Genomic DNA, 18627 nt, shown 5'->3' with positions numbered 1-18627 from the left:
TAATAAAAAAACCACAAAAGTTGAAAATAGTCTATATTTTCCTAATATGTTCAGCTGACTGAAAGCATAAAAGGAATGAGTGCATTTTAGAAGTTCTTTAGAATCCTTCACTATGAGACTATTTCAACTGCTCAATAACTCCACTAAGTCTACATCAGTGTTTCTAACATACTTCGTGTTAAAGAATCACATTAGAAGGATAAATACTTAAGTATTTTTCACCCAGAGTCCACGGATAGACTTCAAGGCTATCCAAGAGCCAGTAAAATTAATTAGAGAAGTTTGTTTACGCACCACCGCCCCCCCCCCGCCGGGTAGGGAATCAGCATTTATCACAGAATAAAAGAGACTTCAGAGAAATAACCAAATGCAATGTTTGGCCTTGTCTGAAGCTAATTTATTGCCAATAGTAAAATGGTGTCTCTGGCGCAACTGGGGCAATTGGAATAGGAACTGAGACTCTCAAGATGGATGTGTTAAATACTGTCAGTTCGTTGAACGGGTAATGTCATGACAGTTATGGAATGTCTACTCTAATTAGAGCTATATATGGAACTGGTAAATAGCATGATTTCTAGAATTTGCTCTAAATACATGGGAAAAAAGAACTCCCGGAAAAAAAGTAGGTGATAACTAACAGGAGAGTGACAGACGCTGAATGATGGTTGCATAGGAATTCATTTTTCTCTTCTCTTTTTACTCTCATATAGTTTCAAATTTTCCATAAGGGAAAAAAAACAAAACACAAGCCCACGATACAGAACTATTGTCCAGATGAATTTTCTTGGGCTTCGCAGGCATTTTGTACCTTTTATTTTCTTCTTTACTTGATCCCAAATATCCCAAGGACTTCTCAACATATACCTACTTCTTATTTAAATAAATGATTCCTTCGAGAAAGATTAGGCTGAGGGAAGGTTAAAGAGTGGAAAATACAAACTCAGTATCTGTCAAGACAGTAGGATACTGGTGAAAGAAGAAAAAAATCAGATAAAATAGTGACAGGATGCATCTGGACCCCCAGGTACCACAGGACAAAAACTAAGCTGATACTCTCCTTACTCAGTGCTTCTTTAAGTAATTTCAGAATAGCTGGGAAATATGTTTTCGATGATTTCAAGTTGCTCAAAGAGAGCTTTATATGATGGCAATAGCCCATTTAAAAGCTTTAAGAATCCAGATACTTAGACAATTGTAAAATATCTGCAATTTCCTCTCCATTAAAGGTCTTCTTGACATATAGACTACTAATTAAGATCCTGTTAATCCCTGCACATCAATACCTTTACTGACACTTATAAACTAATATGCAAAACAAATGCACCCAGTCTGAGTTAGAATGGAGGTTAGAGATAAGGGATACACACAGTCAGCAGTCAAGTTGAACACCTAGCCTTCTGATACTAAGTCAAGGTCCCTGAACTGCATTTCTCTCTGGTTTTCTCCAACACATCTGTGCTTCTATCATATGATCAGACTAGATTAGCCACTCTTATAGGAACTAGTAGTTCTGAGATAATAAATTGGTGGTTACTAAGGCCTTCACTGTAATTCCTACTCTGTAGTTAAATTAAGCTAACAATGTGCACTGTGCACTTCTACCATCTAAGAGGAAAGGCATAAAAGATGCTGGAAGACCAATTTGGTACCTGACTAGATAAAAGCCCAGCACTTGGACAACAGAAACTGTATGCTAAGGAAAGTGGTTATAAGATAAACCTACAAAAGCGTAAATGTTTTCCTTATTGATAATCTGGATTTTACTACACGAGACAAACCCGGTCAGGCACAACTGAACAAAAATTCTCTGGAATTCGTAGTGCTATCTGGGTAACTGGAGCAACAAAATGGCAATAAAAAAGTTAATCTTTTAGAATTTATTATAAAGGACACTCAAACTTGAATATAATCATATCAAAACAGAATTTAATGTTGAATAGTTCTACTTGGCAAACAAATACTCATTGAGCATCTACTGTGTGCAAGATACACAACAGTCCATATAAGTTCCAGTGAGCCTTATGAAATACATATTTTTTCTGTTAAAGGGTAATAATCCAAAATGATAACTTTACCACATTAACAGTTTCAAATATCTAGCCAGTCCAGGATTCACCAGAAACATTCACAAGAAGTCAAATAAGTTAGCTATGTACGCACGCAGCAGTCACCATAGCACAGGTTTCATAGGAGAGAACACATCATCACATCACACACGGACAAATTATACCGCAGAGTGAGAACTGCTTTTTGAAAACTGCTCAGGAAACAAAAGAGAGATGGCAATGGAGCATGGAAAGAGGATGGTGGGAGCGAGGAGACATCGATTCTGGTCAGGGCTCTGTCCTCTGTATCTATGTGAACTATATGTAACGTCACATCTTCAGGAAATAACCTGCTCATGGAATGTGAGATTCAAAATGGTCTCTTAATAGGGCAGTTCCACTCTAGAGTTCTGTGATTCTGAATACCAAAGTTGTTAGTGAATAACACAAATGGAGTTGATACCTCCCTCATTTACGTGGAGGGGTCACAAAAGTCTCTATTGCTTCCTTTCTGGCTTTGTCATGTGCTGTTAACATTGAGGTTACCAGACAGGTGGTTCCTTAGGAAGTAAGGCAGGCAATACTGAATTTAAAGTTTCAGAAAAACAAGTAAGTGGCTCAGGACTTTTCTCTTTCTCTTTTTTAAATAAGTTCTATTCTATCATCTTTAACTGAAATCCTAGATATGAAAATCCCAAGAATAAAGCCAATTTAAAGTATTTTAGGGAGTGCCTGGGTGGCTCAGTGGGTTAAATCCTCTACCTTCAGCTCAGGTCATGATCTCAGGGTCCTGGGATCGAGCCCCCCATCAGGCTCTCTGCTCAGCGGGGAGCCTGCTTCCCCCTCTCTGCCTGCCTCTCTGCCTACTTGTGATCTCTCTCTGTCAAATAAATAAATAACATCTTAAAAAAAATTTTAGAGTTTATTATTAATAAACTACATTGGCAGGTCCATATGTTCTATTAAAAATTCCAGAAAAAGCACTTTTATCCAAAATATGTACAATGTTCTACAAATTTATAAGAAATAGTACAAAATCAGAAACTATAACAGAGAAAAAAATAACTTCAATTACTTACTTCCTTCTAATGATTTTCTGTAATTCACATTAGTATTGCCTGGCAATTTAGGAACAAACCTATAAACATGAGTTTTACTAATCCAGCTCCAACCACCATATCCTGTTACTCTGTATTCCTCTCCTTTTTGTTTCCAAACCTGGTATAAATGAAAACATTCTGATTAAACGAGAATGAGAATACTTATAAAGCACATTTGCTTTCATCTATTTTCACCAAACAAGATCAACAGTCAGGCAAATAAGTTTACCAATCAATTTTATTTTCAACAGGAATCAGAAATTTATGAAAAAACTGATAACAGCTGACCCCTGAACAACATGCAGTCAAAACTCCACGTATAACTTTTGATTCCCTCAAAACTTTACCGATAGCCTCCTGTTGACCAAAGTCTTACCAATAACATAAACAGCTAATTAACACATATTCTGTTGTTATATGTATTACATACTGAATTCTTTACAACAGAGTAAGCTAGAGAGAAGAAAACGTCATTAAGAAAATCATAAGGCAGGGGGCACCTGGGTGGTGCAGTCTCTTACTTTTGGTTCAGGTCATGATCTCAGGGTCATGAGATCAAGCCCCGTGATGGACTCCATGCTCAGAGCGGAGCAGGCTTAAGACTCTCTCTGCCCCTCCACCCCTACCCTTTCTCTAAAATAAATAAAATCTTTAAAAAAAAGGAGAAAAATCAGAAGAAGAAAAATGCACTTACAGTACCATACTGTATTTACCAGAAAAAAAATCTGTGCGTAAGTGAACCTATACAGTTCAAACCCGTGTTTTCCCAAAGTCAATTGTACCCCTTTCTAATGTGAAAAATGTAACACACTTTTACAGTTTTCTAACAATTTCAACAGATTAGTCTAACGGCCCACCTATATTCTAATAAGATAAATTTATGCTTGTAAAATTGCCAGAAAGATTTACTTCATTCCAACTAGATTAAATAAAAGACTGTGTCAAAAGTAAAACAATTTAGATATTCAAAGTTGTAGAATACAAGTCTCAGAAATGGCTAAACCTATTCTAAAAGTTATTAGAAAAATTACCTGATGTTTAACTGGAAATGTGTATTTTACCCATGTGGCTTGCTGCATCGTTTCTTCCTCTTCCTGTTTTTTCTCTTTTTTCTTGACTTTCTCCTTTTCTTCTCTTTCAATTGATGTCATCCTGTGTAACCTAAGAGTATACGAACAGAAAGAGGAAGGGCATTTAACTTTGAAAAATAAATTAAAAAGACAAAAATATAGTACTGCAAATTAGGAAGACAGAACTGAAGGATGGTTAGCTATAGTCCCATGACCTAGATAACTCCAACTCACAAAAATAGATAGATATATAATTCCATAACAGGAAAAATCAAACAGTAGAAAGAAGCAAAAATACCCCATTCTTCCCACATGGGTCCAATAAGAAATACACTCACTTATGGCTTATTCCTGAAACTATTCATATATACACCAACATCATATTTACACAAAGGAATACTACATTACAATCACAACCACACAGCTTTTAATCAATGATTAACTGCTTTTCATACCGGAAGATAGAGATCATTTTAAAGAATTAAATAATATACCCCACTGCATGGACAGACTATAATTTATTGAACCAGTCCCCAGTTAAAGAATACATTATTTCCTTCCCACCAAAAAGAACAACAAATCCAAACTTTTATTTTAACAACCAATATTTCTAATTCTATCTAGCACTAGGGGTTTTAAAGCCATCACGGGGCCCACTAATATAGAATTCAGGCTTTCTACATCCATAGAGAAAAAGGCACACAAGTCTCCTGCTTTTGGGTGAGGGGAAGGGCTGCAGAAGAAGGACCCACACTGATTCGTGTCCATCATTAAATACAGGGCATGGGCCACACTCATTTTTAAGGTCAGAAAATGGCTGTCATTGCACCCAGCAGTAGGCAAACAGGTGGGCCTGTGGTGAGGCTCTACAATAAGATGATTCAACTAGATTCTTGTGAATGAGAGTATTTCCTATCAACAAGGAGAATGACCAAAACCCAGGAAGAGAAGAGTCTGTCTCTAGGAGCTGCAGTGGTAGAAAAACTGCTTTATCATACCCTATCCAGATGTAGCCAATCTTGCACGCATAGCTATGTGGAAGAAAAAAACAAAACAAAACAAAACAAAAACCACAAGAGATCTTCTGTCAACCTGGGGGAGGCAGTGGTGCTGGAAAGATGTGCAAGGGGATTTAATTCTTTTTATCTCTATCCTCCCACTAAAAACTCCTTATTTATCTCCATTTTCAAGAAAGCTTTGTGTATCTGTGAATATAGGACCCACAGTCTAGCTTACCTCAGGCCAAGAGAGCTCCTGCCTACTGGCTGCACAGCCACTAGTAGAGCAAAGGACCTTCGTTCTCTCACAACTGATGGGAGGAGGGGAAAGGAAGTGGAATCTCACCGGGGACTAACTTAATACCAACCACCACCAATTTGCCACTACTCTTGGAACCAGGGAGTGGGGCAAGCTCTGTAGGTACAGCTTGGTGGATGGCCTGACAGTCTCAGCCAGCTCGAGAAAGGAAAGAGGGACTGAGCCAGGATCAAGTAGTATTTCTGAACACAGTTTTTGTGGGCCACGCTTTAAAACCCTCTGAAAGTTCAGGTCTGACACAGCCAACTGCGCCATCTTCGCTGACAGTGGCCGGGAACGGAGCACTGTGTGGGGAGACCACTGGAGCACTCTGGGAGCTCACAGCTCAGCTGGGAGCTTGCACTCAGTGTTCACATGGGAACCAGAAATATTTCCATCATCAGATACAAAGGTTTCACTTTGCTGGGATGCCAGTACTGTAGCTAATCTGTGATGTTTGCTGCTCCAGAGTAAATTCTGTTGTTCTCACCGCCACCAAGATAATCCTTAGGTTTTGGCAGCAACAAAGCTCAGCTCCCATTTGCTTGGGAGGAAATCTTGGCTACTGCTGGCAGCCTCGAGGCCCCAGGAAGGAGGGCCGATCAGGCTGGTACAGTGCAGCTTCTAGCTGCCGCTCTACACCGGCAGGCGCACTGGGTGGCAAGTGTTCCTTCCACACCTCCACGGTTCAACTGAGAGCGTGCCCAGGAGTAGGGACCAAGCGTCAACTCCACTCCTAGTCTCCACATGGTGCCCAGGGTCTTGTGCTTGCTTTGCTGTTATAAACAAAGCTATAAGAAAAAATGTTTTGTGTGATCTTGGTAAACTTGGAGAGCATCTCCAGTGTCCCCCAGTGGTGGGGTAGCTAGGTCCACAGGTTCTTGCACTTAAAATGCTGACAAGTAAAGCCACAAAGTTCTTCAGAATTGTACACTTCCCACCGCCATCAATTAAAAAGCCACCCTGCCTTCCCACACCTTCACTCAAGTTAGTACCAAACTTTTAAATTATTAGCCCAACTGAGAGGTAAGAAATTATAGCCCGCTGTTTTGATCTACATTTCCTTAATTATGAGAAAAGTAAACATTTCTTTTTATGTCCACTGGCCTTTCATATTTATTTTTCTGTAAAATGCCTGTTCAAATCCTTTGTCTTGTCTGTACTGGACTATTAGTCCTTTTCATTTATAAAAGATCTTTGTCAATTAAGGTAACTTCCCATTTGTGGTGCAAATATCTTTCCTCAGTTTGTCATCTGTCTTTTGAGTTTGATTATAATATTATTTTTCCACTCAGAATTTTAAATACATATATCCACTCTTTTCCTCTATGGCATCTGGGTTTTACATCTGTTTAAAAAGAAAGTATCACAACAAAAACACAATTAATCCATGGTTTCTTAGTGAAGCTTTTTAATTTTTTTTCTTTAAATCTTATTGATCTGAATGTTTTTGCTGAGGCAGGGATCTAGGTAATATTTTCTCCAAAGTATGTCCTCTTTCCTCCTCTTACATGTAATGCTGTCATTGCTAAATGCTCACATGTGTTTAGGTCTATTTCTGGGTTCTTTCTTCTACACTGCGACCATAAATCTTATTTTTTATTGTAGCTTCAAAAATGTTCTAATATCTATTCCCTTTTTTTCTCATATCCATTTCCCTTTTCCTGCAATTAATTTTTCTATCTGAAATCTTAGCATCATTTTGATCAAGTCTATCTGCCCCCCAAGGGGGGAAAATCCTACTCATAATGCAAATGAATATGAATTTTGATAGATGAAATTAAAATAATTATCATAATGGATGGTTTTCAAAAATGTAGTATATATATCTAAACACATGATGCATCTTTACCTTTTCATTTTTTTTTTTAAAGACTTTATTTATTTATTTGTTTATTTGAGAGAGCGTAAGTGAGAGAGCAGAACCAGGGGGAACAGCAAAGGTACTGGGAGAAGCAGACTCCCTGCTGAGCAGAGAACTCAATGTGGGGCTCGATCCCAGGACCCCGGGAATACAACCTGAGCTGAAGGCAGACGCTCAACTGACTGAGCCAGCCAGGTGTCCCTCTTCACCCTTTCATTTACTGAGTATCCTTTCTATCTTTAGTAAAGTTTTAATGATCTCTTTACATGGTCCTAAATATTTCTTGGTAAATTTATTCCTAGTTATTTGAGAGTTTTTTGTTGTTGTGGGCATCTTTTCTTTCATTATAAATTTTTTAAAAATACATAAGATGTAACCAGGTTAAGAAAGAGAACTTTGTATCACTAACTGGATACAGCAGAAGCTAGAATGTCGCGCTCCCAGGCTGTCATTACCCTGACTTTTGGGTTATCGTCTCCACGCTTTATAGTTTTATCACCATGTGTGTATCCCAAACAGTATAAAGTTTGGCCTTGGAGAATTCAGTAACAAGAATAAAACTGGCTGCATGAGCAAAAGAGCGATACTGTTACCATTAAAAGACGGTTCCCAGGAAAAAAGAAATTCGTCACTGGGTTATATTAGGCTCTCTGGTGGAATCTGAGGGTAAGGGTCTGAGTGAGACCGGAAGACTCTGGGCTCACCATACTCACGGCCGTCCGGCTGGACCGGGTGGAAGCAGGGACACTGCACGGATACGATCCAAAATGGACAGCGATGGACTTCCTGCTCCTATGCCTTCTACTGATTCTCTGGGGAGACTTGTGAAAATTCTCCCTTTTCCCCACTGACTTGGGCTTCTTGGGTAGGTTACTATTTGTCCACGGGTATTATTGCTTCCAGAGTTTTACTGCTGCTGTGTTATCTGTTGTTCCCCTCTTCTCTATGAGGTTATGCTTTTAAAAAATCCCCTTGCCATAGTTTTCAGGGAGTTACGCAGGGAACAGAATTATTTTATTTTATTTTATTTTTAAGATTTTATTTATTTATTTGAGAGAGAGAGACAGTGAGAGAGAGCACGAGCGAGGAGAAGGTCAGAGAGCGAAGCAGACTCCCCATGGAGCTGGGAGCCCGATGTGGGACTCGATCCCGGGACTCCAGGATCACGCCCTGAGCCGAAGGCAGTCGTCCAACCAACTGCGCCACCCAGGCGTCCCAGGGAACAGAATTAAATGTATTTAGATGATTTGTTATTTTAACTCAGAACTCCCACAGTATATTCCACATGGTTCCTGTTACACAGAATGTATTGCTCAGGAGACGGGGCGGACTAGTTGATGAAGCGTCTGCCTGCAGCTCTGGTCACCCTGGGACTGAGCCACACATTCAGTTCCCTGCTCAGCACAGAGTCTGCTTCTCCCTCTCTCTCTCTGCCCCCAACTCTTGCACACGTGCATGTTCTCTCTCTCATAAATAAATAAATACAATCATTATTTAGTTTTCAGATTGTTTCTGGTAGTTTTTCTATTTTCTTGGGATTTCTAAGCATCTAATTAGGTCAACTGCATATAATAACTATGCCTTATCTGCCAACATGTCCATATTATTTCTCTTGACAACACTACATTAGGTATCACTTTAAAGAAAAGTTAAAAAACAGCATTGAGGGCGCCTGGGTGGCTCAGTGGGTTGAGCCGCTGCCTTCGGCTCAGGTCATGATCTCAGGGTCCTGGGATCGAGTCCCGCATCGGGCTCTCTGCTCAGCAGGGGCCTGCTTCCCTTCCCCTCTCTCTGCCTGCCTCTCTGCCTACTGTGATCTCTCTCTGTCAAATAAATAAATAAAATCTTAAAAAACAAAAAACAAAAAAAAACCCACAGCATTGATAGTGAACATTATTGTTTTGTTCCACTTGAATGTTAATGGGAACGTATCAAGAAAGCATGATGGTCCAATTTGGAATACACCTTTATGGGCAGAAAAAAAAAGACCATTCTCTTTCTGTATTTAATATGATTTTTTAAATTAAAATTAATTAATGGACTTAGACCTTCTAGGTATCTAATGAGATGATCAAAGTTTTTGCTCTTTGGCTTCTTAAAACACCATGACATTAATGATCTCCTAAGAGTGGACAAGTCTTCCATGTCTAGGGAAAGCCAATTTAGCCATGGTTTATAATTTTTAAAAAATTTACTCCTGAATATATCTGCTAATCTTTTAAAAGTACCTGAATGCACATCTACTTGCCATGATTAACCAACGATAAACATTAATAAAGGAGACAAGGCCATGATTCTCGAGTTATCTTTTGTCCACTTCTATGTATCAAGTTTTACAACAGTGTTATACTAATGAATAATAATCTGCAAGATTTCCTTCTTTTTCCATTTTACAGAAAAGTTTGAAAAGAATTACCTATTACCTGAAATCTGAAGAACTTCCTTTATGAAGTCATCTGGTCCTGCTCACCTCCTTATGATAGGTACAGTGATATCCTTTAAACAGAACCAGAAATCCTTTTCCTGCTTGAGAAGAGAGCCTGGCCTATGCTCTATGGTCCAATAACTGAGAAGGGGGTGGGGGACCCTCTCCCAATCCTTCTGCCCAAAACTAGAAGCCCAACGGGCCCTTCCTCTATGGATGTAGGAAGCCTGAATACTATGTTAGCGGACCCTCTAAAGGTTTAAAATTCCCAGTGCCAGCGAGACCATTTCAGAAATACTGATTGGCATAGCCCCTTTTCTATTTTTGATGGTTATTTGTGTATTCCCCCTTATTTTTTCTTTCCTGATAATCTCATCAGAGGTTTATAAATTATAATGGGATCTAAGATATGTTCTCTATTTCATTAAATATTAAATATTCAACAGTTCTTAATTATTTCCAGTCTTCAGGGTGACTTCTTGAGATGTGTGCCTAGCTAATTAATCTGCATTTCTTTTCTAATGTAAGCACTGAAGACTACCAATTTCCCCCTGGGTACTCTTTAGTGGCAGCCTACGAATTTCAGTATTATGTAGGAGTCTCGTGAACATTCAATTCAAAGTGTTTTCTAGTGTCCATTATGATTTTTCTATGAACCTTTTTTTTTAAAAGATTTTTATTTATTTGACAGAGACACAGAGAGAGAGAGAGAACACAAGCAGGGGGAGCGGGAGAGGGAGAAGCAGGCTTCCTGCCAAGTAGGGAGCCCGATGCCGGGCTCCGTCCCAGGACCCTGGGATCATGATCTGAGCCGAAGGCAGACACTTAATGACTGAGCCACCTAGGCAGCCCCGAACATTTGTTATTTATTTATAAGTGTATGTCTTGGGTTTCAAGCATATAGCTATTACATTTCTTTAAACTTTTACCACAGATGTCTATCCGCAAACAGTATTTTTAACATACTAGAATATATGCTTTTAAACTTAAATAAACAGACTCATATACTCCATGTATTTTTAAGAAAAGAACTGTTTTTACTCTATTGTACATTTATGAGATTCAATCTCGTTCACACTTCCTCTAGTTTCACAGCTGTGTAACAGCCCATTATAGAATCACACCATAACTTAAATGTGCCTAATTATGGACAGTTAGGGATTGTTACCAAATTTCACCATGATAAAATACTGGAAGAAACATCTTGGGATGCCTTGGTGGCTCAGTCAGTTAAGCGGCTGACTCTTGATCTCAGCTCAGGTCTTGATCTCAGGGTTCTGAGTTCAAGCCCTGCACTGGGCTCCACAATGGGTGTGGGAACTACTTAAAAAAAAAAAAACAAAAAAAAACACCTACATGTCTTCTCATGTACACATGTAAGGTCTCTTTAAGGTACTGAGTTAGGAGCAGAACTGCATTTTCCACTTCTGTTTTTACCAAATGATTCCTGAACATGGTTGCAGCAACCATTTCACTCCTGGTTCTATCAGCAGTGTGTCAGAATTCTCTTTCTATTATGTGACATATTTGCCCAGATTTTAAAAATTTTTAACAATCCAATGGGTGTGAAATAGTAGTCCCTAGTTTTAATGTGCATTTACCTCACCTTACTGGGAAATTTTCATGTTTTTGGCTATTTGTGTCTCCTGTGTATTATATTTGTATCTTTGGTCTTTTCTCCTACTAAATGGTTTGTTTTTTCTTACTAAACTGTAGAAGTTCTTGAATATATTGTGAATACTAACACTCTTGATTATAGTATGATAAAAAAAAACTTTAACCAGTCTATGACTTGATTTTTTAGGATGACACATTATTATAAAATTCAAACAGAAAACAAGCCACCATTCACTGATCTATATGTCATAAAACTACATATTTAAATAAAGGGTATAACAAAACACAAACTTAAAAATGATGGTTATCTCTCAGGGGAGGCAAGGTAATATGAATGGAAAGTAGATCCAATAATGATAATGTCTCATTTTTTAAACTGGTTGATGAACTCACAGGTGTTATTTTACTATGACCCATTCTTTCTTCATACTACAATCTTACGTATGTATCACAATATTAAACACAATCACAATATTATCACAACATTAATCACAATATTAAAAAGTCAAGTCACTTGTACTAACGGCAGACACACAGACACATATATGCACACTCAATCTTTCTGATAGATAACAGCTTCTAAACAAAGAAATAATGCCACACTTTGGTATGTTCTGAAACATAATGAATCAGGAAGGAAAGAAAAGAATCAAGAGTAAGAGAAAAGAACGAAGTATGGGAGGTTGTTGAGGGAGAAGAAAAAAATACAGGAAGGAGAGGCAAGAGGAAAAGGGAAATGGGATCGAAAGGAGGAAGGAAGGAAGTGGAGGAAATGGGATGGGAGGAAAGGAGGAAACTTTCTTCATTCCAAAAACATAATCTCGTATTTTCTTCCTGGGAGTTCTGCTTTTCACATTTAGGAATCACTCCACCTGGAACGGACTACTGGGTCCAATTTTCCCCATATAGGTAACTCAAATTGTGTCATCAGGCCTGCTACTGAAGAGTTCATCCTTTTTAAAATGCTACTCTATCAACTATTACATGTCTATACATGGGCTGGTCTCTTCCTGGATGGCTTATTCTGTACCACTGGTCTATTCATCCTTGTATCTATACCACAGTATTATTACAGCTACTGAGTAAGTTTTGTTATGTAGTAGGACAAGTCTTTCTATCCTGTCCTTTTTTTGTTTTTAAAGATTTTATTTGTCAGAGAGATAGAGAGAGAGAGAAAGCACAAGCAAGGGGAGTGGCAGGCAAAGGGAGAAGCAGACTTCCCTTCAAGCAGGAAGGCGGATGTGGGGATTCAATCCCAGGACCCTGGGATCATGACCTGAGCCAAAGGCAGATGCTTAACTGACTGAGCCACTCAGGCATCCCTCTACCCTGTTCTTTAGATGTAAACCCTACTATGGCCCTTTTTCATAAAAAATTTTTTTAAATCATCTTGTCAAATTCTGCAGAAAACCCAATGATAATTATTAATGCTAAGGAATTAATTTAAGTAGTAACATGAGAAAAATTAACACTCTTAGGACACTGAACATTCCTATACATGAACATGAGATATATTTCTATTTACTTAGGTATTCTTCCATACCTAACGTTGTTTTTCAACAAAGACTTCATAATTTTCTCAAAAAAAAATCTCAACTTACTACTATTTTTAAAATGTTGTGTAACTGGGCGCCTGGGTGGCTCAGTGGGTTAAGCCATTGCCTTCGGCTCGGGTTGTGATCTCAGGGTCCTGGGATTGAGTCCGACATCGGGCTCTGCTCAGCGGGGAGCCTGCTTCCCTTTCTCTCTCTCTCTGCCTGCCTCTCTGCCTACTTGCGATCTCTGTCAGATAAATAAATAAAATCTTAAAAGAAAAAAAAATGTTGTGTAACCATTAGATATTTAGAAGGCTCTCAAAGCTTCACTGCTGACTATCATAATAAACTATAATTTACTGAATGAAGCAGCTAGCTGAATTTATAAACAGTTCTTAGGGTCAAGTTTAGAAGTCTGTCACCGGGAAGTTTTTGAGCACAGTACTGACGGAAGTTAGAGCCCTATTATTCATCTCTAATTTTTCTGAATCTCAGTCTCTAATTTTTTAAAAATTCAGAGCATTCTATTTTACTTCATCATATTAAAAGAGACTTCTTTAATCTATATCACCAGACATGTCATACTAATACAATTCATGATATAATTTTATAACTCTTAACGAACATTTTTAGAAGGCTAGTCATAATGACAAACCAGGAAGGAAAAAACCAAACTAGATTTTAAAAAGAAAAGGTGAATTATTGAGAAATGGGGCGCCCGGGAGGCTCAGTTGGTTGAGCAACTGCTTTCGGCTCAGGTCATGGTCCCGGGTCCCTGCTCCATGGGGAGTCTGCTTCTCCCTCTGGCCTTCTCCCCTTTCATGCTCTCTCTCACTGTCTCTCTCTCAAATAAATAAATCTTTTTTAAAAATTGAGAAATGAATTTATAAAAGGTATGATTTAGTTACTTTAAGTTATGTTGGAGTATTCAAGTTTATTTACCAACATTTAGCTAAGCTTCAGTTCTCGAAGTACTGATCTCTGTCACCAGAGACGTGGCTGCTTGGTCCACCACATTAGGTTCAGGATTATCACTGACATGTTTGGCATGTCTGGAGGTACATGCAAGAAGGAGCAACAGAAACTCAAAGAGTATTGCTTCACAATTGCCTCTGACTCTCTCCTTGCTCTACATTGATAAAAGAGATCGGTAAGAAATAGAATAGAGGTATGCTGGCCATTCAGCTCTCCTCTCCTAGCATGCACTGTGCAGCACCTGAACTTAACCCTCCTTTCTTAATCCTAGAAGAATTAAGTCCATTCCACTTATGGAGGCCTCTATTGGTAGCAGCAATTACATTCAAAACAGGAGGTAGGAAAGAGAGAAAACAAAGTATCTATAAGATTTACATAAGGAGAACACATACACAAAAAACCCTGAGAGGAATCCTTAGCAGATGAAAATTTAGCAGGTGTAAATTACTTTTCTCTTTAAAAAAACTTTTCATTATAAAATAAAACACAGATATGGGAAGCAACACAAAATATATTTATATTAACAAAATAACAGTGTCATACCTTCAGAATGGGCTCCGTAGAGGGGCAGGGAAGGTAAAATGATTCTTTTCATTTTGAATAGTAATTTACAATTTTTACCATAAGCTTCTATTAGTTTTTATAGTAACAACTTTTTAAAGACTAAATAAAGTTAAACAAATCCATTAGAATCAAGAAGTAGATTCAAGTCACAAAATTTATCAATTTTTTTAACTGTCTGCTGAAGTCACACAACTCTGGGTCTCCTCAGGAGCTGAATGATGTTTCAACATTCAAATCTAAGTAAATCAGATCCCTACCACAGTAACCGCAACATTTTAGAATATTCAAAAAATGTGAGTACTCTTTCTATTCAAGAAAATGCCTTTTACTTTAATAGGAAATTTTTATTCATGTTACATCTTGTAGAAAAGGGGAAAAAAAAAGCCAGAAGAATTTAATTTGATATATAATATGGCCTCTTAAATACATTAACTTTCATTATTAACAGGCTAATAATATTCCAAAAGGGAGTACAGTACAGCATTTATGAGGCTCCGAACTCACCTGGTGTGTCCTAAAGATTCTCGCCATATTGGTAGCATCACAACAGGTTTGACTGCACACTCCAAAATCGCTAAAGCCAGGGCAAATTCTCTGGGTTTGCTACACATCTGAACTGCTTTGATCCAATTTGCCCTGTATTTCAGGAGGGGAAAAAGAGTTAACTTCACTTGTTGGTCTTAATTAGCACAAGAGCTATCATTTCTGTCTCCATCTCATAGGGTGTACTTTTCTAGGCTAAGCAGGTTTGAATATATTGCTACTGGGTTCCTACCTCACAGAGTCAGAATTTTTCTCTTATTTATTCATCTTTTGGGGTGCAAAATGGTGCTTTTATTAAAGCACGGGGATAGGACTCATGAGTCATAGATTTTCAACACTAGAGGAATCCCAGAGATCAATTCGTCTTCCAACTCCTTAAGCCTTCTACAGTGTTCTGGAACTTTGACTAGTCTCCTCCTGACTCCAGGGATGAAGACTCTGCTTTCCAAATGCTAATGCTGGCCCAGTAACTTAGAAGTATCCTCACATCCCTCATGTCCTCAATGTTTTGCTAACTAAGGTGACTTCGTTCAATTCATTGGTAATGAGTTTCAAGGGAGCATCTGCAATAATCACTTTGTAAATATAGTATATTCACAGCAATAAATGAACCTAAGTTTCCTTTACCTGTGTGAAGCCCAATTTGGATGAAGGAAGGATGAGGGGATATTGTTTTCTAGTTGGGTGATAGTCAGTCTCAGAGTAGATATGGTAAGAACTTTGGACCCATGAACTGAACCATTCCATTTGAACTCTCCTGCTGGAGTCAGACAAAATTTATGCGCAAGATGTCTTCTCTTATCATGATCTTCTCTGTGCTGGTGCTTATTCAAAGCAAATGAATTGGTGGAGTACTGATTGTGGTAGACACGATACTTCCCTTCTTGACCCAACTTAAAATAATTGTTGATATTTCCTTTCATGACCACTTCCTTTTTGGTGCTCAACCGTGAAATTTCTCCTTGAGAGTTAACTACCAGGACCTGCTCAAGAAAATAAAAAGACGCATTATTCATATCAAATATGTAAACCTGATTAGCTGTCTTTCAATAATCTGTATTTTATCATTCCAAATAAAGTTCAGGTATATCTTATGACTAAACTTTTGAAATTTGTAAGTGAAGTTAAAACTGTTTATAATTAAACAACCAAGATTTTCCCATCAAAAGAACCTCTACCAAGTGCCTATTATATATCAGACATTATGAAGTATTTTTGTGTATCTCAAATATCGACACAAAACCACATGTGTACATCATTCACCAATCATTACTTCAAGTTTATAATATAAAGGGAGGGAAAAAAGAAGGCATTACATGTACTATTCCCCCCAAAATATATTCATAAAAATATCTTTTTTTCTGCTCCTTTTATCATTCCAGCTTTAGCATTAGAGTCCATGGATACTTTAAAAGCATGTTTTTAAACAGCTGATCCCAATTCTTTCGTAAACCATGAGATCAACAGTGGATCTTTTTCAACTTAAAAAACAACAACAAAAACAAAATATAATCAACTAGAAGAGAAAATTCTAGTTGAGAAGAAGAGAAGAGAAGAGAAGAGAAGCACCAGAGTGCTTCCCACATGGTAAGGCGAAATACTATTTCAGGAAACTTCTGAATGTGTGTACTGGGTTGCTATGAAAAATATCATACAAAAACCAGCTTAGAAGCTATTGCTTTCAAGAAATTCCTAAGAGGGGCACCTGGATGGCTCAGTGGGTTAAAACCTCTGCCTTCGGCTCAGGTCATGATCTCAGGGTCCTGGGATCGAGCCCCGCATCTGGCTCTCTGCTCAGCAGGGAGCCTGCTTCCTCCTCTCTCTCTGCCTGCTTCTCTGCCTACTTGTGATCTCTGTCAAATAAATAAATAAAATCTTAAAAAAAAAAAAAAAAAAGAAATTTCTAAGATGTTTAGAAAAGGACATTATACATTCTTGCATATCTACTTTGCAAATAATTCTTAAATATGGGAGACACCATTGTGGCATTATTCTGCTACCCTGGCTAGCTGGGAAATAGAAATACTGAGTCCTAGTTGGGATGTCTGGCTGGTTCAGTCAGTAAAGTATATGACTCTTGATCTTTGGGTTGTGAGTTCAAGTCCCACACTGCGTGTAGAGATTACTTCTTAAGAAATAAAAAATAAAAATAAAAATACTAGGGGCGGGTGGGTGGCTAAGTCAGTTAAGTGTCCAACTCTTGATTTCAGCTCAGGTGATGATTCAGGGTTGTAAGATCGAGCCCCTCATTGGGTTCCCTGCTCAGTGAGGAGTCTGCTTGAGATGCTCTGTCTTCCCTTCCCTCTGGCCCCCAAGTATGCATACTCTGTCTCTAAAATAATAAATAAAACTTTAAAAGCGGGGGTGGGGGGGCGCGCCTGGGTGATTCAGTCAGTTAAACGTCTGCCTTCAGCTCAGATTATGATCTCAGGGTCCAGGGATGCAGCCCTATGTCAGGCTTCCCTGCTCAGCAGGGAGTCTGCTTCTCCCTCTCCCTCTGGCCCTCCTCCCTGCTCGTGCTTTCTTTCTCATAAACAAATAAAATCTTTTAAAAAATTATTATAGAGGTGCCTGGGTGGCTCAGTGGGTTAAGCCTCTGCCTTCGTCTCAGGTCATGATCCCAGGGTCCTGGAATCGAGCCCCACGTTGGGCTCTCCGCTCAGCAGGGAGCCTGCTTCCCCCTCTCTCCACCTGCCTCTCTGCCTACTTGTGATATCTCTCTCTCTGTCAAATAAATAAATAAAAATCTTAAAAAAAAATTATTATAGCTAGAACCGAGCATTAAATTACCCATAACTCTTTACTAAAGCCTACAAATAGTGTACTTTTTACCATATGTGAAAAAGAAGCCTCTATCTCTTTAGAACTATATACAATAAAACTAACCATTTAGTAAGAAAGTAAACCACCCAATTACAGCATTTCCCTGCATGAACTGAAATTTGGGGACACAACTATACTTATTGTATAAAATATCTATTATAAACCTAACCACTTTTTTTTTTAAAGACTTTATTTATTTGACAGAGATTATAAGCAGGCAAAGAGCGAGGAAGGGAAGCAGGCTCCCTGCTGAGCAGAGAGCCAAATGTGCTCATCCCAAGACTCTGGGATCATGACCTGAGCTGAAGGCAGAGGCTTTAACCCACTGAGCCACCCAGGCGCCCGGAAACCTAACCACTTTTAATCTGCTACCCACTACACTCTTGGAAATAGAAAAATACAATTCAAAAGTAGGTCTATAAACTGCCTGCTCCTATTTCTCAGGTCTTATAAATAAAATTATTTCACATTCCAGAGATTTTTGTTTTAAACAGTAAGAACATACCTCTTTGCCCTCCTTAAATAATTTATTTGCTTCATGGGCTGCAGCTGCCACCTGTTGGCTCTTCAGCTGGCTAAGTTTGCTGTCTGGATTCCGTAATCTGGTGATAATTCGAGTTGACCCAGATGCCCCTCTTCCAGCTCCAGAAGACTCACTTATTTCCCCATTAGATTTCTCTGATTTGAAATCACCTGTTATCAGATGAAAAGCCAAAAGTAATTGCTAACAGTAAGTTATTTATAACAACATCTTATCCAAAATGCTTATC

The 18627-nt window shown here is 38.5% G+C and overlaps 1 protein-coding gene across 13 annotated transcripts in view; it reads right to left on the bottom strand.

Annotated features, from left to right (window-relative positions):
- BPTF (bromodomain PHD finger transcription factor) overlaps positions 1-18627 on the bottom strand; it is a 158647-nt gene that overhangs the window by 53366 nt on the left and 86654 nt on the right. For all 13 annotated transcript variants that reach the window (XM_044247600.1, XM_044247603.1, XM_044247601.1 and 10 more), the window contains 5 exons: positions 18363-18550; positions 15662-16017; positions 14996-15127; positions 4177-4306; positions 3125-3263 (listed from right to left, as the gene is read on the bottom strand). In XM_044247600.1, coding sequence (XP_044103535.1) covers positions 3125-3263; positions 4177-4306; positions 14996-15127; positions 15662-16017; positions 18363-18550 — 945 coding nt within the window. The remainder of the gene's footprint in view (positions 1-3124; positions 3264-4176; positions 4307-14995; positions 15128-15661; positions 16018-18362; positions 18551-18627) is intronic.

This window comes from Neovison vison, chromosome 5 (genome assembly GCF_020171115.1).
Source record: "Neovison vison isolate M4711 chromosome 5, ASM_NN_V1, whole genome shotgun sequence".
NCBI classification, from domain to species: Eukaryota; Metazoa; Chordata; class Mammalia; order Carnivora; family Mustelidae; genus Neogale; species Neogale vison.
Note: the sequence above shows the minus strand (reverse complement) of the source record. Positions and strands in the feature narration are given on the sequence as shown.